This window comes from Acanthochromis polyacanthus, chromosome 11 (assembly GCF_021347895.1).
Source record: "Acanthochromis polyacanthus isolate Apoly-LR-REF ecotype Palm Island chromosome 11, KAUST_Apoly_ChrSc, whole genome shotgun sequence".
Classification (NCBI taxonomy): domain Eukaryota; kingdom Metazoa; phylum Chordata; class Actinopteri; family Pomacentridae; genus Acanthochromis; species Acanthochromis polyacanthus.
In genome coordinates, this window is record NC_067123.1 from 36,727,349 (window position 1) to 36,748,375 (window position 21,027).

A 21,027-nucleotide genomic window follows, 5' to 3' on the forward strand; every position below is an offset into this window, starting at 1 on the left:
ATTGCAAATCTCACCAGAAGAGGCACACCTGCCATGCTTGATTATTCAGAAATTTTTGAATATCAACATTACGTATATCTAATACAATTCTAGTCTGTATTTGTACAATAAATGAATTTGTAATTCATTCTAAGCTGTGCCTGTGACGTCTTAGCAGTTTGTTTGGAGAGAAAACCTGTGAGAAATAACTGAATTCACTGTAAAACAGCTACTATGTTGTCCTTAGTTTTTACTATATTCACAGTTATCTCCATGACAACTGGGTAAAATCGTTAATATCTGTTTTGGGAAGATTATTTACCACATGATTATAAAAGAAGAATATAGATAGTATAAAAATCCAAGGACAAATGTAGTCAGAGGATCTTCAGTTAATAGTTTTATTGTTAAACTATTTCTGTAGTACTGTATGCGATTTGTCAATAAATTGAAAGGGGCAGCGCTTGACCAATAAGATTTCACTTTATTCCGCCTTCGTCCAATAGCCTGTGAGCTTGTAAGATTACGACAGAAAGCAACAAGAAGTTTCCAAAATGGGGCTTGAAAGTACTATGGTCTGGTAAGAACTCCATAAATGTCTCTTTTATGTAGTTGTTGGTCGGTTAGCGGTCCATACGAAGATGTTTTAGTTAATTACTCAATTAGGTCGTTCACAGCTCTGAATTTGGAGAAAATTTTCCTCCCTCCTAGGATGATAACTCCCGGTTAGCCGGATAACGTACCGGCTGAGTCATTGTAGCTAAAGTTAGCTTCGATTTTGGTGCTTTTAATAAAGTATTTCTTTAACTGCAACATAGACGGACGCATTCCTATAAGTTACTGTTTGTAATTTACCGTTTTCTGTCCAAACAATACACTGACAACACCTACTATTTGATTATTACGACCAGCGGTATATGCAGGCTAACGTTAGCAAACCGTGCTAGTTATTAGTTTTTATTGTACGACTCGTATCTGCCTGTCAGCTTCTTTCTCGGTGTGAAAGACAGAATTTTCCACACGAAGCTGACTGTGAAGCAGAACTCTGTTGTCCTACTGATGCAAACTTATCTACAAGGCCTAACTAGGTTATAATGGGAGTCATATGTCAACGGCTAACTAGCTGGTTAGCTCTGTGATGTACTAGAGCCACACTGTAAAAAATGAAATATGTATGACATTGAACCCTGTAGTTTTTGCCTTCACTTCTCGAAAAGAATACCAGTTTTCACGGTTAAATGTACATACTGTTGTGCTGACAGTATCTGTACCAAGTAACATGAGATTTTTTCCATTTATTCATCTATTAAAAAAAACACTTTGTACCGGTCAAATTGATATATTTTTGTGGTAATAGCGGACATATGTTTTCCATATTTTTGACAGCTACAACTTCTGTTGTTTGACATTATGCTAAACATACACACATTAAATGTTAAATGCACTAACTTTTGTGCTGATAATGGAAAAAATGTAATATTCATAAGAGGTCACACAAACTTTTTAATATGGTATTTTCGTGTAAATTTTCTAGTTAAAACTTTTTCTGTACAGTAAAATATGGAATGAATATATTTTTTAAATTGTAAAATAAACAGTATTGATACATTTCTTTCCTGTAAATTAAGAAAATGTTTGACTGTAATTTTACGATGGTGTTATGGTGACCACAGCTGCCATAATTTTACCATGTAAATGACAGTTCTTTTGTTACAGTGCATGTTTAAACTCATATTTTCCCCTCAGTGTGGACAACAGTGAATACATGAGAAATGGAGACTTCCTACCAACTAGGCTACAGGCGCAACAAGATGCCGTCAACATCGTTTGCCACTCAAAAACACGCAGCAATCCAGAAAATAACGTGGGCCTCATCACTATGGCAAAGTAAGCATCTCTCTTTTTACTCACAAAGACAATCTAACATGTTGGTAATGACATATCACTTGCTAACATAGCTGATATTGTTGTGTATGGTTGGTGATACTTGCTAACTGTGTGCTGTCTCTGTGTTTTCATGCAGTAACTGTGAGGTCCTGACCACGCTGACACCAGACACCGGCCGCATCCTGTCCAAACTCCACGCTGTCCAGCCCAAAGGAAAGATCTGCTTCTGCACCGGCATCAGAGTGGCTCATGTGTGTAATCTGTGGTTTCAAAGTCTGAGCTCTGCCTGCTACTTGCTCGGTTGGTAAATAAGAGGTTTTGCTCTCTGCAGTGGCATTTCTGAGCGTCCATGTGTTTGTGTTTCCTGTGTAGCTTGCCCTAAAGCACAGACAAGGAAAAAACCACAAGATGAGGATCATTGCCTTTGTTGGGAGTCCTGTGGAGGATAATGAAAAAGATGTGAGTTGGAAGTTGTGACAATTTTACTACACAACATAAATGATGGCTGTAACCTCTCCTGCTGTCTCAACCTTCAATCGACTGCGTGTTTTTCTTTATTCCATCCTGTTTCTTTCCCAACCTGCTGATTCTGCAGCTTGTCAAGTTGGCGAAGCGCTTGAAAAAAGAGAAAGTGAACGTGGATATCATCAACTTTGGAGAAGAGGTGAGAGATATGGTTAATCTTCTGTTGTACTGCTTTAGAGGAGAGTAAATTAAAGTTTAATATTTCTTCTTAGTGTGTGTTTTCTTGCTTATGAACAGAATCTGTCTTGTCTCCAACCCTTTATTCAGGAGGTGAACACAGAAAAGCTGACTGCTTTTATAAACACTCTGAATGGGAAGGAGGGGACAGGCTCCCACCTGGTCACAGTCCCTCCAGGACCGAGTCTGGCTGATGCCCTGCTGTCCTCACCCATCCTGGCTGGAGAAGGCGGCTCTATGATGGGTCTCGGTGCCAGTGACTTTGAATTCGGTGTGGATCCAAGTGCAGATCCAGAGCTGGCCCTGGTAAGCAATAAATAATGGTATCAAAGTTTATTTGTATAGCCCTTTACAACAGCCTAAAGGGTGACCAAAGTGCTTCACAGTAAAATTGTATGCTAAATGCTAGGTAATGTAAAATATATGTACTTAATTTAGAGAGGTGTCAACTGTTTTTTTTTTTAAAGTAGAAATGCCCATTTATTGCGATGCCAGCAAAAAAGGTGCTTTGCTTCAAAATACGTTTGACATTGTCTCTAAAATTGAACAATACATGCAGGTTTACAAAAAAGAGAACACATATAAATATATCGGATAGTGCTTTCAAAATGTGGCCATACATGTGTGTCAGGTTGAGCTTAGAAACCAATGTGATGTTGCATAGCAGAGTAATAAAAAGAGCAATAAATGAGGCTTTTCAAGACCTAAATGTCATTGCTGCAAAGAGCGGCCTTGAAAATGAGATGATAATGAGCCTCTGAGTGTCCTTAAAACAGGCCAAGATTATAAAGAACAGCTGCTCATGCTTCAGTTTCCAAACAGACTCATTCATTTGTTTATTTAAATGTAATTATCCCCCGCCTCCACGAAGTGGAAAAGGGGGATATAGGTTTGGCCTCCGTCCGTTCGTCTGTCTGTGTGTCCGTCCGTGCGTCCGAGATGAAGGGGACAGCTTTTCTCGGAAACTATTACAGCTAGGATTACGAAATTTAGTGTGTAGCTTCACACCATGGACACCTTGATCAAGTTCGAAAATGAGACCTGTACGATAATATTTTATCGTACAGGCCGTTTCTCGGTCATTTTTCACTCTACAGCAACATTAAACATACCGACCTCTTCCGTGACTCATCCTGCCACTCACCATCCGGTTACTTTGGAGCCAGCATTCACGGTTAGCCCGTAATTAGCCACAGAACCCGACTGCAGCTGACAAGCTGTAAACTGCTGCAGGGGCGGCACTAGGTTTTCAGGACAGGGGGGGCTTAGCCCCCAAGAGATGCACACAATGTGAGTGAACATTTCATTTTACAGCTAACAATTTAGTGTGTAGCTTCACACCATGGACACCTTGATCAAGTTCGAAAATGAGACCTGTGCGATAATATTTAACAGTTATGGCCCTTGATCACTATTTTGGATATAGACTCATAGACATCACATGTGGCGAGGGATATTGATGACCATGTCATCTTGTTAATAGTATTTTCATTGGTGTTCTGCTCTAGTGGATGTTTTATACAATACAGATGTTTTGGGCAGCTGTGGATCAGGTGGTAGAGCGGGTTGTCCAATGATCGAAGGGTCGGCGGTTCAATTCCCGGTCTCGCCTAGTCATGTGCTGTTGTGTCCTTGGGCAAGACACTTTACCCTCCTTGCCTCCAGTGCTGCTCCCACACTGGTGTATGAATGCGTGTGAATGTTGGTGGTGCTCGGAGGGGCCGTAGACGCGGATTGGCAGCCACGCTTCTGTCAGTCTGCCCCAGGGCAGCTGTGGCTACAAATGTAGCTTACCACCACCAGAGAGAGAATGTGTGAGCGAATGAATAATTTATCCATTGTGAAGCGCTTTGAGTTTCCTGAAAAGCGCTATATAAATGTAACCCATTATTATTATTTTAGACAAACTGTTTTCCTGCACAAGAACCTCAGGAATACCCCTTGAATTTCCTTTTGTATTTCTTTTATCTTGTCCTTGAAACAAGTATGTATCATGCTGCTTTAAACTGTACTCCCACACTGAGCCGAATTTAGTCAAGTCTCAAGTACCCAGTGAGTAGCTTTGCTGGAATAAAATAAAAGTAACTATTTAGATTTGGTAGCAGGGATGGTATTCGCCTTTGTTTCCTCACTGTGCTGCCTCTGTGCTCCGCTTTAGGCCCTTCGTGTATCTATGGAGGAGCAGCGACAGAGGCAGGAGGAAGAAGCCCGCAGAGCCGCCGCCGCCTCTGCAGCCGAGGCCGGCGTGCCCACACCCAGCGCAGACGGTAACTGGAAGATTGACACATGGTTGCTTTCACTGACAGGAAAATGCTAATTATATTCATGTGCTGGGATTTGATTGGGTCGTATTTTATCTCAGAATCGGAGGAGGCTTTGTTGAAGATGTCGGTATCTCAGCCTGAGAGCGGTGCAGCAGTGCTTCCTGACTTCAGCAGCATGACAGAGGAGGAGCAGATAGCCTACGCCATGCAGATGTCTCTGGCTGGAGGAGGTGAGTTTCATTGGTTTATCAGTGGTATTGCAGATTTTTCACGATATAGTGGGATTTTGCGGTATATAGGTATTTTTATATATACTTATTATTGTGACAAGCTGCGTTGAAGAACAACGCTGGGGAAAAGATATCTGCCTTTTTTGCACTCTGCAACTGTCAGATGCTTTTATTTTGACACACATGGAAAGCAGTACTATAAAACGTGGTAGGAAGTCATCAAACACACTTCACACTAACGGTCCTGACAACATAACATTTAACCAAACTAACCACAAAACCACAAATACTAATAACACTGTAACAGTAACATAAAGCACAATAATGTTGTTAAAAACCCCCAACTCCCTGAACTCCCATGGTGCATTGCAGCACAACAGTTCAGTCATAGCGATCGCTACATTATTTTAAATATTTTTGCAGTAAAATAAGCATTTTCTAGCCTAAAAAATATCAAAAGTAATAATTAAAACAATATTTAATTGAAATAAAAAGCGCAGCGTACAGCGCTGGGCTCTGATTGGCTCAGCGACCGTAGCATCCGTCTCCTAGCAGCATTCAGCATCTGTCTTGTCCATTTCACATAGACGTCTGATTGCATAGTGTTGCTCTGCGGTGTGTGGTGAGGGTTTATACAGCCTTAAAATATATATAAATAATAGAATAAATATAGTTGCTACTTTGCGGATTTTCGTCTGTCGCGGGGGGGTCTGGAACGTAGCCCCACGATAGACGAGGGACCACTGTGTATATGTACGTTTTATGATGTGTCTGATAAGTAAATGTTCTCTTGTTTGTGAACAGAGTATGGTGAAATGGACACAGGAGCCCCCATGGACACTGCAGAATCAGCCAAGGTGAGCCATCAGAGGATGTCATATCCATCCATCCATTATCTATACACCGCTTAATCCTCACTAGGGAGGGCGGAGTCTATCCCAGCTGATTTAGGGTGAAGGGAGGGGACACCCTGTAGAGACATCTCGCTCTCTCCCTCTCTCCCACACACACACACGCTGCTCTCTCTCCCTCTTTCATGACGAGCCACACACTCCCATAACAGCGTAATCTTTGAAATGCGCTGGCATAGCGGCCCTAATCACAGCGTAATCTTTTAAACTGACAGCGTAACGGGCCGTTAGACAGCGTCACGGGCCGTTATGACAGCGTAACAGGCTGTTACGCTGAAATGCGCTGGCGAGAACCCTGTTGTTATTGTTTTTAAGCAAAGGAGGTGAACTCAACATGCTTATGTGTATTTCTGTGTGAAGTCTGAAATGAGGAATTAACGCCGCATCAACAATGTGAGCTAACCTACAGTTGGAGCACTTTAAAGACCTGGATGGACATGAAACTCTAAAAATTATTGGTATAAAAGAAAAGCAACCTGACTAGAAAGTATGATTTTTTCAAATAAAAGTGAAACTACAACGTAAAAATGTGAGGAGAGGCCTGATTCTCAAAGCTTTCAATGATTAACATCCAATCAACAAGCTTAAAATATCGTGTCTTAATGCCGAGTAGAAACCTTGAGCATGATTGATCGATGTACAGTTACGAGTCTGCATTAACATATTTGACAGAATATGACAGAAATGAAATATTTAATTCTCACTTTGAGGACATTTGACATTTTGCTGTTGGCGTACCATTTTCTAAACAGAAATGTATGTTAAGCTTTAGTAAACTGAACTCCCGTGCACAAAACTGGTTGAAAAGACAAATTGGTGTTGGGGATTTTTCTTTGGTGTTCGCTAAAACCTGGTTTGAGAGCACCAAATATTTCTCTTTACTACGAATACAGATCCTTTATTCTGTACGGTCGCTGTGGATGATTTAGGCCTTAATTGTTGTGGATTTGCTGATCCTTACAGGCTTTTCATGCACTATATCAAGCTGATTGAGGGGAAAAACAAGATTTCCTCACTTTAAACTACATAGAACAGTAGTATTGCTCAATTATGCAGCCGGTTTACAGGATGTTTTATTGTGGAAATCTAAAGCGACTATGTAAAGACGAGAAAACCAAATACCTAATCATCTTAACTGATTGTATCTTGTGTTATTATTGGATAGGAGGAAGACGACTACGACGTGATGCAGGACCCAGAGTTCCTCCAGAGCGTCTTGGAGAACCTGCCTGGCGTCGACCCAAACAACGAGGCCATCCGCAACGCCATGGGCTCCCTGGCCTCCCAGACGGGCAACAAGCCAGACGGCAAAAAGGATGAAGAGAAAAAGAAATGAGGAACGAATGGAGACTTCGGACGTCGACTAGAGAATAACGAACAGTTACAGACTAATGCAGGATTTCTTTTATATATATATATACATATATACGAAAAGATTGCTGATGCGTCGCCCTGCATGATGGCACTCTGACATTTAATACCACCCTTCTCTGTTAAGACACTCAAAAGCACCAAAGTAGAAGGAAATATTTTAAAAAGCTGCAGCATCAATTGACGATTTAGAGTGTAATTTGCCCCCAAAACATGATGCGTGAAAAAATGCCTTGTGCGCTCTTTATTCGACATTTCTGTACATGGTATAATTAGTAATAATTCACCCAACAGAGTTTGTGATGGCAGGCTTTTAAACTAAACACTTAACCACACTCCTGTCATGTCTTTGTGTTATTGTTTTTGCAATAAAACCTCTGTGTAAATACGCCGCCTTTCAGTGTGTTTGTGTCCTGTTGACAGATGTGTGTGTGGGTTGGAGGAGACAGGTGTGACGATGCCCCAACTTCAAATGGTGTTTAAAAATAGCCCGTTGAGGAAATTCATAAATGTTTCATGCAATTCCCAGCAGAAATAAATATACGTGTCGCTTGCAGCATCCTCCGTGCATTTTTCCAGCGCTATCACAGCCTGATAGGAGGTCCCGGGTCATGTGACGGGAAGCGGAGCATTTTCAGCTGAAAACGAGCTAGGATAGTCGGGAATCGCATATCCAGGTAAACAATCAAAATACGTGTAATATTAAAGGAAAAACCCCGTCCCTGTCGTCCTTTTCTGTGCCATCGTCGACCCTACGATCACCGGGTCGTTACCGCTGTCAAACCATACCTCAGAAAAACCCGCTCCGGTGGCTTTTTTTTTAATGGCGAGCGCTAGCTAGTTAGCTAAATGACCCCTCTCTGTCTTGGCTGGAGCTCAGCGGCCAGCTAGCCAGCCTCAGTCGGGGGAGGAATATCGGTGGCTCAAAATAACCGAGGTCGCTGCTACGGAACGCTCCGTCTCTCGTCTCGTATGGTCAGAGAGGCTGGCGTGCACCGAAAGCACGATTGGAGCGGTGTTTCCCATTCATAGTACTTAACTGCTGGACCTGTTAGCAGAGAGGGTTTGGCTGCAGAAACGCCGTCGTTAGCGCGCTAGCTGGCTAACGCTGCTAGCTTCCCTGGTAACAAGCTAACCTGCTGTAGTGTGTCAAAACGAAGGTGCATGCATGACGTTTAAAGCTCGGAATTTGCTTTAAAGACCTTTTAAAGACGTGTAGTTATTTACTGTTTTGAATCAGAGACGTTGGCCTTGGTTTCTTGCTAAACCAAGGCCAGCAATCTTTATATTATGACCTGATAGCTGCATAATTTTCACGTTATTTCAGAGTAAAATGAATATAGAGTAAAATGACTATAAAGTAAGATCCAGTCACTTTATTTTTTGCTTAGCCCATGATTTCTATTAATGCCACAGTGAGTGCAGACTGATGATTCTCTGTGCTTCAAAATCACTGTTATTTGTGGTGATTTACCGAGCTAGAATCATGTTGGAAATGCTTGTTTTCATGCTACTTATTTATTCAAAAAAACGTGTGATGAACCTTGTAAATAGTCCAGGAGAGAAGTTCACACACAAAGTAAGTAAATCTGCAGCCTGTAGCCTTAGCCTAATTATAACTTTTTTCATACACCAACCTATAAGAATTACAATATATGTGTTTTTGTTGTTACTTTTGCTATATTTTGTCTGTTAATTTAATCCATACATCCATACAAACAATAACATCTCTGCTGCAAATATCCTGTAGTGAGAAGAATGATTTTAGTAGTCAGATGCAACTTTTACAAACAGTAAACTAATAACCCAGTGTTTTAATATTGCTTTTGTTGTAGATCAAAGGGTGTTACTTTTGAGAACCAAACAAAAAAATGTAGATCTGGGACTGTAGCTTTGGATGTCTGGGTGTAATGACGCCACGGTTTTGCATGTTGAGGTTTTGCCGCCCTCGGTAGCAAGATAAGGCAGGTTGATGTACAGCAACAACATAGGCAGATTCATGCTAATGTGTTTTGCTGCTTTCTACTACCAAGTCTTTCTGTTTCTGCAGGAGTTAATCCCGGTATGGGGGACATGAAGACCCCAGATTTTGATGACCTGTTGGCAGCGTTTGATATTCCTGACATAGATGCCAAAGAGGCCATCCAGTCTGCCCCGGATGAGGCAGAGGGGCCCCACGGAGCGGCGAGTGCACCTCTGGGAAAGCCGGACAGTGTGGTGGGGGTCGGTTCGTCCTTGAGACCGCCTAGTCCCTCAGACCCTCAGGCAGACACCTCTATTGTGAGTGTGATTGTGAAGAACAAAGTACGTCTCGAGGCCGTAGATGGAGGGGAGGCAGACACAGACCAGGACCCCATCGATGTGATTGCGGGGGTCGATGTGGGTCCCAGGCTTGGCGCTTGTGCTCCTGGGATGGCCGAATCTGAGGCACTCAACCACAACGGTTTTGCGGCGTCTGGTGTCTCGACGCCGCTTCCGCTGAGCCAGACTCAGTCTAACGGTGCGCCGTGGTCCATGAACACCCCCAAAGTGTCCTCAGAAGCAGCAGGTGCCAGCACAGCCAAGTCCCACAAGCAGGGAGGAAACATATTCAACAGACTCAAACCGCTCGTGGCACAGGGGTCTGGAGATCCGGTGGGTCGGGCCAGGAAGATGCAGCTTCTACAGCAGCAGCACCAGCAGCAGCAGGACACGGGCCAAGAGAGAGCAGATGGGGTCAAGGCGTCGTTACCTTCGTCTTCCTCCCTGTCAGCTGGATCGTCTCCTCACGCTGCTGGTGGAACCGTCGGACTAGCTTCACCTTTCTTTCCACCTTCCAAGCCTCTGCTTTCAACTCCACCTTCTGCACCTTCGTCTCACCCGCTGCACACATCTCAGCCTTTTAACGGAGCACCCAAAGGCGGCCCTGCTGGATTTCAGCACCAGCAGATGGAGGAGGATGATTCTGACCCTGACATGGGGAGTCCGCTGGTGATCCAGGAGAACCCGGACTCTCCGACCTGCACTCAACTGAGTCGACGTTACAAGCCCGACTCTGTTGCAGCTCAGCCCGCCTCCTCTACTGCATCTCAGCCTAAACCTGGGGACACTCCTTCAGGGGCATCTCTGGCTTCATCAACCCCTCAGTCTGGGTCAACAGAGAGTCCCCAGGTGGAGGACAGACATCCAGAACACGTCATAGAAGAGAGAGACTCACCTGAAAGCCCTGAACCAGAGGTGCCAAAATCAACAGCTCAGGGCACGGCTAAGAGGTGCTCCAGCCCTGCAGTAGCCTCCACTCCACCTCCCTCTGAGCTACGGGAGCCTAAAGAGGAGGAGGAAGAGATGGAGGTGGGGAACGGGATCGACAGGGTTGTCGATGGCAAAGCTGACAAGGGAGAAAATGCGAGAACAGGTGAGGAGAATATGGAGGTGGGAGACAGCAAGCCTAAACCCCCGACGACTGAAGGTGGAGAAGCAGGCGTCGTCGCACCTGCTGCCTCTGGAGCTCCATCCCGACCCCTCAAAGTGAGAATTAAAACAATTAAAACTTCCACAGGTGGAATCACCAGAACTGTCACGAGGGTAGCACCTAAAGGCGGAGCTGCCGGGAAAGGCCTGGACCCTAAAGCTCAGAGTGGGGAACGGAAGGTGTTGGGAAACAAGGCCCAAAAACTGGAGGCTTCCCCCAGTCACATGACGACAACCTCCCAGAAAGTAAACGCTCTCAACGCTCTGCCTGTGTCTACGCTGGCAGCCAGCAGCGTCATGCTAGCCGCCGCAACCAAGGTCCAAAACAAAATGGCTGCATCAGACAAAGCAAAGGTTTCCGCCACCGCGGTGAGCATCACTAAATCTGCTGCTCTGCCTGTCACTCCCGCTGTGGCCTCCTCCCCGAAGTTCTCAGTCGCTGCCGGTGGGATCAGCGTACGCACAGCTACTAACAAAACGGCTAACGGCGGCAGCGGCACCATCATAGGCGGCACCCTCCAGTCAAACAAACCCGCCTCCATCGTCAACAGCACAGGAGCCGTCATCTCCCGGAGTCAGTCGAGCCTGGTGGAGGCTTTCAACAAAATCCTAAACAGCAAAACCTTCTGCCGAGCTACAAGCCCGACCTGTCGGCTCCTCCTCCTCCCGAGTGGGGTCTTCCTCTCCCAGCCACAGGGTACCGCTGCCTGGAGTGTGGAGACGCCTTCGCTCTGGAGCGCAGCCTGGCACGGCACTACGACCGGCGGTCCCTCCGCATTGAGGTGACCTGCAACCACTGTGCTAAGAGGCTGGCTTTCTTCAACAAGTGCAGCCTGCTGCTGCACGCCCGGGAACACAAGGAGCGTGGGTTGGTCATGCAGTGCTCGCACCTGGTGATGAGGCCCGTCACCGTGGAGCAGATGATCGGACAGCAGGACATAACGCCCATCGGTGGTAAGTAGAGCTGCAGCTGACAGTTGGGTTAGTTTACCGGATAATCGATCTATCAGTTTGAATGCCTCTCACCAAAGCAGTTAATTCAGTTCAGAGAACTTTATTTGTCCCCAAGGGGCAATTAAAAAAGGCATAGAAGCAGCTTAAAAAGGACAACCAAGCAAGGCAAGCAATTACACACGAAAGACAAGCAATATTAAGAAGAACATGGTCATTTTAAAGTGCTTTTTTTTTTTTGTTGCTCCCGTATCGGACAGTAAAGTGCTCCTAAATACTATGTTTAAAAAAAGTTAAATTTAAAAAAAACTATCTTCAAAATTTCATGTTTTGTCCCATTAAAGTTAAAGTCTCCCAAATATTTTCCCCATTATACTTTTTTTAATATTTCCTCCACAAACGTCCGTAACACAGGAGAGCAGAGATGCATAAATACATGAAAGACAAAATAAAACTGATAATAATGTAGAATTATATGCACAATGTATAGCTACATATAAATATATGTTAGGGTACATGGCAAGTTAGGAGATACCTGAATAAATGAAAGACAGACAGCAGAATGAGAAGAAAACAAACAAACAAAAGCAACATTATGATAAATAACATATCAAGCATGTCTGGAAAGAAACAGTTTTCTCTCTACCCAAATCCCCATCCCACCAGTCGAACATGCTGCACTGTCAGCCAGGTTTTGGTTCATGTATACGTCAAGTATCATTTAAATTAGATTCCCTGCTGTTAGGAACGGCTCCCAGATTTCTGCATAGGCGTCTATATTCCTATTTATTTTGTATATGAGTCTTTCATAAGAGCCATTCAGATTAGACAAGGCTGCAATCCGCCCTCCACTGCCTCAGTATGACCCTGTTAGCTGCAGAAAATCCCCCAAATATTCAATTTATGATTGGATAAAATGCAGAAAAGCATAAAAGGCTCACATTTCTGGGGATATTTGTCTATTTTCAATCAAACAATTGAACATCAAAATTGCTAGTGATGAATTATCTCACAAATGAATTTTTGTTTTTTGTTTTTTAAAATGTTGGAAAGTCTTCGATTAAAGAAAAAAACATCCATCGTTTTTACTCAGAACCTCTTCAGATTGCTTGTCTTAGTCAGCCAGCGATCCAAAACGCCACCGTTTTCAGTGTAGTCTTAAGATAAGCTAAACTTTATTGATCCCACAGTGGAACAAATATAAAGGCAGTCCAAGAATAAATGAGAAACACACAATGCAAAAATGCAGAGAACATTATATACACAGAAGATGAAGTATTTTATTTTTAAAGAAGATTATATACATGAGGATGAGGTTGAAACAGTTCTTGCACATCAGTGGTATGTATATGTAAGGGAAGAAAAGTGCAGCACTAACAGAGGTAGAGCGGTTTATAAGGTGGCATTGTATGTTGGAATAAAGGACCTGCAGAAACGCTCCTTCTTACACTTCGGGTGTATCAGTCTGTCGCTGAAGGTGATGCAGAGGGTGGGAGGTGTTTCCTCTGATAGCGGACAGTTTGGCCAGAGCCCTCCTCTCTCCCACCACCTCATGGAGCTACATCGGACTGAAAGCAGGCAAATCTTGTAAAATTTAAAAATCCGGAGCTAATTTTTGTTTGCTTGAGAATGCCAAACTCTGACTTAAATCACCTAAGCTGACAAGTTGTTTCAGTTCTACACCATGCAGTTTATTTTTGTTCATTCAGAGTCAGATAGCAAACAATTTTTTTTTAAAAAAAAGCAGCATGTTTCATTCATTTGTGATTCATCTTCATTGACCATTTCCCATTTGTTTCTTCTGTTTTCCACCTTTTGGCTGACCAGGCCTGCTCTCCTCTTCGTCCTCCTCTCCTCCAGTATCCTCTCCTTCGACCACACCCGGAGGCCCCGCCGTCTCTGCCAACTCCAGCCCCATGAAGGACTCTTCGTCAACAGCAGCAGCTCAGCCTCGGCCGGTCCGCCGAGCGCCTCAGGGCCCCCAGGCGCTGATGCCTCTGCCCTGCAAGAAGGCCGAGGGGCTGCAGTACAACAACTTCAAATGCCCCGAGTGCCAAACGCAGTTCTCTGGCAAGGCCGAGCTGGTTACTCACTTTCAGCAGATCAGAGCTGCTCCCAACTCGGTGAGTCCTGAGAATGAGCGAACAGGATGCGTCGTGCTTCACTGAGTGTTTTGCTGAATTGTTTTTTTCCTTCTTTCAGACGTGTACGCAGTGCTCGCCTCCCATGATGCTCCCCAACTCGTGTGCCGTGTCCGCCCACCAGAGGATCCACAAACACAGAGCGCCTCACGTCTGTCCTGAGTGTGGTGGGAGCGCTCGGCAGGCCAGCTTCCAGACTCACCTGGAGGAGGCCTGTCTGCACTTCGCCAGACGCATCGGTTACAGGTATGGAGACGCTGTTCACAATTATAGATATAAAACATCACTTCTACTGCAATTGGTGACTAAAAGGTTCCTGGCTAATGTCTAGCCTTCAGTTTAGTGGGAAGTAAAAAGATCTTTATTTAGCATCAGGTTGCAGCTGAAAAAGGTGTGTGTTGCTATAATCACCACCAACCAACGCCTAGTGTTCTGTTTAAATGAGTTTGTTTTTTGGATGAAAGCTGGAGTTGTCAGATATCTGGAAAAGGCAAAACAAACCAGCCAGAATTTGAAAACAAAGCCTCATGCTGCGTGTCCTCTAGATGCGTTTTTCCTGCATGTAAACGCATCTGAAAATCGCCGCTTTGTGGGCATGTAGGTCAGCAGCCGGTGTTCAACCTGCCGACCTTCTTCTCCAACTGTCCTGCCACTGATTGGACAAACGCATCGACTCGGGAGCTGTCTGCTCCTGGATTTCAGGCTGGACCAACATGGCCGCAAGCTTTCTCTTTTATTACAAAAGCGTTCAGAAAAACGTACTTTAACAAGTTAACGGTTGTCAAAACAATTAGTGGTGAATCATCAATTATTGCATGAAGGTTTAATGAATGAAAATCTGAAAAAAAACCATAAAAACAATGTAAGACGAACAGATAATACTAGCTAGAAATTACAGCAGTAAGTTTTAAATTGTCACATCAGCATATTTCACCGTGCAACGTTTAAGTTTGCACATTTAGTTATTATTTGGACCAACTTGTAGTCAGAAGGGCGAACCGACACAATGCAGCCTTCCTGTCGTGATAAAGGCACTATTTGAGGTAAGGCAAGTTTATTTCTATGACATAATTCATGCATGAGGCAATTCAAAGTGATTTAGAAGGGCAGAGAAAATAACTAACAAAGATGATTTAAAAGGTAGACATTAAAAGCATGCATTAAAATCATAGAAGTAAAACATAATTTAAGCAATAAAATCAACATGAAATTTTATGATCATAGAAACAAAGATATGAAGACTCAGATAAAAAGAGATAAACTAAAATCAGTGTAAAAGTAACAGTGCAGCGCTGGTATTAAGACAATCAAAGGCAGCAGTAAGTAAATAGGTCTTTAACCTTGATGTAAGTGAGCTGAGCGTTTCAGTAGACCAGATTCCAGATATTTGGAGCATATAAACTGAAAGCGGCTTCTCCGTTTTTGAGATGCAGCTTCAGGACGTAACTGATGAAGTCCAGCTCGGTTTAAGAGCGTCACGTTTTTGTAACGGAGGTATGTTGTGTCACACTTTGCTTTGTGAAGGTGCTCGAGCTGCCAGGTCGTGTTCGGGGGGTTGAACTCCATCAAGTCCCACATTCAGACTGCTCACTGCGAGGTCTTCCACAAGTGCCCCAGCTGCCCCATGGCCTTCAAGTCTTCCCCCAGCGCCCAGAGCCACATCAGCACCCAGCACCCGACACTCACCGGAGGACAGGCCAAGTGCGACAACATTTCAAACCCGTGTGTAGAGATTTGTCTTCAGAGTTTGTTTGAAGATCAAGCTCACATTCTGTGTTTTTCCCTCTTTTGCAGAATGATCTACAAGTGTGTGATGTGTGATACGGTTTTCACCCAAAAACCTCTGCTCTACATGCACTTTGACACTCATTTAGCCAAACAAAAAGTGCACGTGTTCAAGTGTCCTGACTGCACCAAGCTGTACGCCCAGAAAGGTTCCATGATGGAGCATATCAAGGTGTGTTTTTGTTCTTTTTAATGTGAATAGACACAACATAATGCTACAGCGAGTCTTTTGCCTTTCTGTGTTGCCCATTCATTGGTTTCTACAATGACTGTGGTGTCAACAAAGGCATACAGCAAATCTTGGATCGGCCTTAGCAAGGTTCCTCTGTGGTGGCCTTGTCCTAAGTTCTATACCAAGTACAATGCAAATGTGTTTTTGTGAGCCCGTTTAAACTTACGAATAAAGAACACCAGGACTTCTGTGCAGGAAACATACAAATGCAAATAAGTTGAACTCATGAAGTTAAAGCTTAGAAGTGTGCTTATGGTTTTGTGTGGCAGATGAGTCCTGTCTGAATGCTCTGTTTTCTTTCCCGTTGTTCCACTCAGACTGCCCACAGAGGCCCTTCAGCCAAACAGGAGTCCCAGTCCGACTCCTCCAACCCCGCCTCGGCTCCGGCCAACACCTCCGGTCCCTCCGGCCTCAAGTCAAAATCCTCTGGAAAACCCGACAACTCCGACGGCGAGGACTGGGGCCGGGAGCAGGAGGAGGAGGAGGAAGAGGAGGAGGAGGAAGAGGACGACGATGCGGACGAGGACTACGAAGCTCCGGGTCACTCCACCGCCGCGGGGGGCAGCAGTCATCCTGCCGCCCAGACCGAGTGGACCTGCCCTCAGTGTCAGGCCACCTACACGGACAACGAAGACTATCTGAGTCACGTGAAGATGGAGCACGGCAAGGTGGGGCACGTTACCGTTAGTTACTGCATCCAATCCAGCAATCACAGCTTCTTAACACTTCAGTGCAGCAAACTTCAGTCTTTTATCCATTTACCTGTATTTTGTGGATGATATTCTATCTCTTGTTGTGTGTGCTGCTGAAGTTCCCCTGTCGCATTTGTGGAGGAACGTTCAGTACATCTTCCAGCCTGAGACGTCACGAGCGCGTCATTCACGAGGGCAACAAAAGAGTCTTCCATTGCCAGTGAGTCGCTTCAACTTTCATTATCGACATATTTTACTGGTGCTGAGAAGAATTTGTCAGTATTGTGAGTTAATTAGCGGAGCTAGACCAGTAATTGTTCAAATGTACGCCTGAAAAGTAACAAGAAAGACATCCAGATATACCAAACTGTCTGAGCTCCTTTAAACATGATTTGTCCACCAGAGGGCATAGGCAAGCTGTTTTTATGTCCTGCTTTATTACTCCGCCGGAGGAGTTATGGGACTATCGGTGTCTGTCTGTCTGTCTGTCTGTCTGTCTGTCTGTCTGCCTGCTTGTCTGTCTGTCTGTGTGAAACATTACTCAAAAGCGGACTAATGGATTTGAATGACATTTTCAGGGGAAGTCAGAAATGACAAAAAGACCATCTCATTAAATTTTAGTCGTGATGCTGCTTATAGTCTGGATCGACAATGTGGAAAAAAAAAGTCATAATTTAAAATGCTATACAGATATCTACAGACCTAGATTCCTGGGGCTCACTGTGAGCGCTGTCGTCTCTGTTTGTCCCCTCTTTATAAGTGTTGAGCGCCATCAGTTTCTTATTTAATCTCATCTATGTGTCGGCCATAGGATCTGGGAAACACCTTGCCGATAGTTTCTTTGTTCATATATTATATATTTTCTTTTTCTATTCCTCAAAGATATAAAACAAGGGAATCTAGAGCTTTTTAAAAGAAAGCTTCTGTAATTGTACTGAAGTTTGTCACAGCTTGGAACATCAATAAACACATTTGTTCAAAAAAATATGTCGTCCAAAACATGGGGAAAAAAACGTAATGGTTTAGTATGTTGTCTGAAATGTGGATGAAGTGATTTAATTCTACACGACTGTTTTCCAGATATTGCACAGAAGGCAAACGCACCTTTGGCAGTCGGTTCTTGCTGGACAAACACATTCGGCTCCATCACAGAACCCCTGATGGACAGGTGAGTGGAGATAACAAAGTGTACTTCTGTGTTTCTGGACTTGTCTGAGCTCTACTCTGAAGCCGTGTCCTTTTCTGCACTACATAATCCTCCTGACCATCAGGAGGGAAAGTGATAAATTCATAAAATCTAATTAAAAAGTGAGTTTACCACCAAACAGTAAAACTGAAAAAGTTTGTCACATTTCACAAAGGAGAAGGAGATGCTGTTCTTAACTGGAGTACATAACCTGGCAGGTAATCGTGAGACAGTTCCAGACATTTTTTTCCTCTTTTTGAGATTTTTTAGTATTTTAATTGCAGAATCAGTAAATTATCACATTTACTTTTAGGGACACATGTAAGAATGGTCGACTAAATGGTTAGATCACATATAGAGACAAACACATTCACACCTACGGACAATTTAGAATCTCTAATTAACCTCAGCATGTTTTTGGACTGTGGGAGGAAGCTGGAGAACCGGAGAAAACCCACACAGGGAGAACATGCAGAAAGATCCCAGGAAGCAAACCAGGCAAACGTGCTAACCACCACGCCACTGTGCAGCCCTATTTTTATGATTTAGTTCTTTTGTTTTATTATGCGTTATGTATTCTTTGGGTGTGTGGGGGCTGTAAGTAGCACAGCTGTAAATGTTTTGTGGTTACTTATCATTTAATTATACGCTGTATGGTACTGGGATGCAGCAGTAGTATTTGTCCAGATGTAAAACCCTACGAGGCTTTTTGTCGGCCCTGTGTCTTTGTGATGCTCAGTCTCACTCTGCCTTCGTTTGTCCTCAGGGTCCCCCCATGACCAGGAAGCGAGCAGCCACAGGGGGAGAAGGTCCAGGCAGCTCCTCAGAACAAGACGGTGAAGTCGGTCCTCCTGTGAGCCGAGCAGGAGACGAGGAAGAAAACGCCACAGAGGACAGCGCCGGTCCGGCTAAAAGGACCAGAGCGTGCATCGCGTCAACCTCGCTGGGGCCCAACGAGTTAGAGGAAGAGGACAACGTCTTCCGTTGTGTCCCCTGCGGCTTCTCCACGGAGGACGGCGCCGAGTTCCAGCGCCACATCCCCCAGCACCGCGGCGACACCGCCTCCTTCCAGTGCCTGCAGTGCGGCGTCTGCTTCGCGTCGGCCGGCTCTCTGAGCAGGCATCGCTTCATCACCCACCGAGTGCGGGACACCCAGACCGACGCCGACCGCAACACCCCCCGCGCCCACGGCTCCCCGGACGGCTCCCCCGCCGCCTCCCCCCAGGCTCTGGGTGAGGACGGGGACGGGAACCTGAGCTGCAGGGTGTGCGGCCGGCGTTTCGACAAGGCCTCGGACCTCAACACCCACTTCAGGACCCACGGCATGGCCTTCCTCACCGCACACAAGACGGACAAACCCCAGTAGAGGAGGAGCTGGCGGTCTGATGGAGAGAGAAGCTGTAGAATATGAATGTTGATGAAACCGAGCTGCTCCCGCGCAGTTTTTTTTTTTTTTTTTTTTTAGCCACCACAAACAGTTTTACTCTCTATGGCACCTCTTCTGTGCGATTGTAACTGCATGTTTGATCATGTTTCTGGTCACTAAACTGAACTCACCTGTGATAGACTCTAGACTAAAGCATTTACACGTCAGCCATACTGTATCTGAAACATTTCGTCCTTCCATTTCGACCACTCTGCACTGACTGTAGCCACCTGCCTGTTTCTTAACACCGATACGTTCACCTCCCACTGTACTCCTGACAGCTGTAGTGCCCGGATTTTGTACTTCATGTCGTATTCACGCTCGTTCGCCTCAAAGCCCGTTTTTCTGGCGTCAGATCAGCTTTAGGAGCTCCAGGTAAAACTGATCTCAATTGCGAAGCATGAAGGGGAGAGTTTTGGAGGATTTGACACTGATTTTTATGTTGCTCTAATATTTATTTATACGAAACACATTACTGCTGTTGGTATTCGTATGAGTTGGTCGCGTCAGATCTTCCTAGACAGTGCGATTTACCTGCGACAGAGACATGAGATGAGAATCTCTGGAAGCATTTAATTAGAAGATGAGGTTACTAGAGGTGTGTAACCCGCGTAGTGTGAATAATGTGTGATGTTGTTAATCGTAAAGCTAGAAGAAGAGAGGTCAGGCTTCCTGCCAGTAGTATATGTGTACCAGTTTTGCCATGTAAATACATATAATTACACTAAAAGAAAGCGTTCTGGTTTTAGTATCTTGCTATGATAATGTGAATACGTATAGTATTTGTACTTGTACTGTTCCCTTTTTTTCCAAAACAATTCGAAGTCTAAAAGAAAAAAAGAAGTTCCCCCCCCAGAGTTAGCTTATACAGTGTAATTACAAAGCAGAGGGAGAAGGCGGGGGGTTGTGTTGTCTTAATGTGTATGAAAACAAATGTTTATCTCTTTGAGACGGTTCTTTTTTATCGACAGAATCAGTGCTTGCTGTACTCACCGTTTCTTTTGTATGTTTCAAAAACAGCCTTCATGGAGGTCAAAGAGTGGATTTTTTTTCTCGTTTGTATCTTTTATATGTCATATCATATTTATATAGCTCAATAGTGGAAAAAAAATTCATGTCATTTTCTTTTCCATGGTTGTGGTCTGCTTGCTGAAATGCCATACACTTTTGTGCTGTTTCGAAATAAATGTGAAAAACAGAGACGACCGACTGCAGGTTCATCGTCTGCATTCACACACAATGAAGCCCCAAACGATAGATGTACACGCCGAATTTTGATTTGACCAGTGTCATAGTTTAGTATGCTGTCCAAAATGTGGACAAAGACGTTATAGTTTAGTATGCCGTCCAAAATGTGAACAAAGACGTTATAGTTTAGTATGTCGTCCAAAATGTGGACAAAGACGTTATAGTTTAGTATGTCGTCCAAAATATGACAAAAATGTCATAGTTTAGTATGTCGTCCAAAATGTGGACAAAGACGTTATAGTTAAGTATGTCGTCCAAAATATGACAAAAACGTCATAGTTTAGTATGTCGTCCAAAATGTGAACAAAGACGTCATAGTTTAGTATGTCGTCCAAAATGTGACAAAAATGTCATAGTTTAGTATGTCGTCCAAAATGTGACAAAAATGTCATAGTTTAGTATGTCGTCCAAAATGTGAACAAAGACGTTATAGTTTAGTATGTCGTCCAAAATATGACAAAAATGTCATAGTTTAGTATGTCGTCCAAAATGTGAACAAAGACGTCATAGTTTAGTATGTCGTCCAAAATGTGACAAAAATGTCATAGTTTAGTATGTCGTCCAAAATGTGA

General features: G+C 44.1%; 2 protein-coding genes and 1 non-coding gene across 3 annotated transcripts; all 3 read left to right on the plus strand.

The window, feature by feature from the left end:
* The first annotated feature begins 476 nt into the window (after positions 1 to 476).
* LOC110968897 (26S proteasome non-ATPase regulatory subunit 4) lies at positions 477 to 7,732 on the plus strand. Its single transcript, XM_022218902.2, has 10 exons — positions 477 to 559; positions 1,726 to 1,866; positions 2,003 to 2,117; positions 2,239 to 2,325; positions 2,462 to 2,530; positions 2,659 to 2,874; positions 4,727 to 4,835; positions 4,931 to 5,062; positions 5,867 to 5,919; positions 7,139 to 7,732. Exons 1-10 carry the CDS (start codon positions 534 to 536, stop codon positions 7,307 to 7,309), a joined length of 1,119 nt encoding a protein of 372 aa, XP_022074594.1. The 5' UTR covers positions 477 to 533; the 3' UTR covers positions 7,310 to 7,732.
* Positions 7,733 to 7,889: 157 nt separating this feature from the next.
* On the plus strand, positions 7,890 to 20,407 carry znf687b (zinc finger protein 687b). The gene is given in 11 exon segments (XM_022218897.2): positions 7,890 to 8,021; positions 9,395 to 11,410; positions 11,413 to 11,748; positions 13,573 to 13,868; positions 13,948 to 14,132; positions 15,411 to 15,587; positions 15,681 to 15,843; positions 16,221 to 16,571; positions 16,715 to 16,815; positions 17,676 to 17,763; positions 18,548 to 20,407. Coding segments are annotated over 10 exon segments (4,299 nt in total). The 5' UTR covers positions 7,890 to 8,021; positions 9,395 to 9,408; the 3' UTR covers positions 19,148 to 20,407.
* On the plus strand, positions 15,902 to 16,036 carry LOC127536298 (small nucleolar RNA SNORA13). The gene has a single exon (XR_007945290.1). It is a non-coding gene; the product is annotated as a small nucleolar RNA SNORA13 (small nucleolar RNA).
* Positions 20,408 to 21,027: the final 620 nt, after the last annotated feature.

Coding starts and splice junctions, on each gene's coding strand:
- LOC110968897 (XM_022218902.2), top strand. CDS start 534: ATGGGGCTTGAAAGTACTATGGTCTG. Junction 2,326..2,461: donor TGGAGGATAATGAAAAAGAT/GTGAGTTGGAAG, acceptor CTGATTCTGCAG/CTTGTCAAGTTGGCGAAGCG. Junction 2,531..2,658: donor TCATCAACTTTGGAGAAGAG/GTGAGAGATATG, acceptor CCCTTTATTCAG/GAGGTGAACACAGAAAAGCT.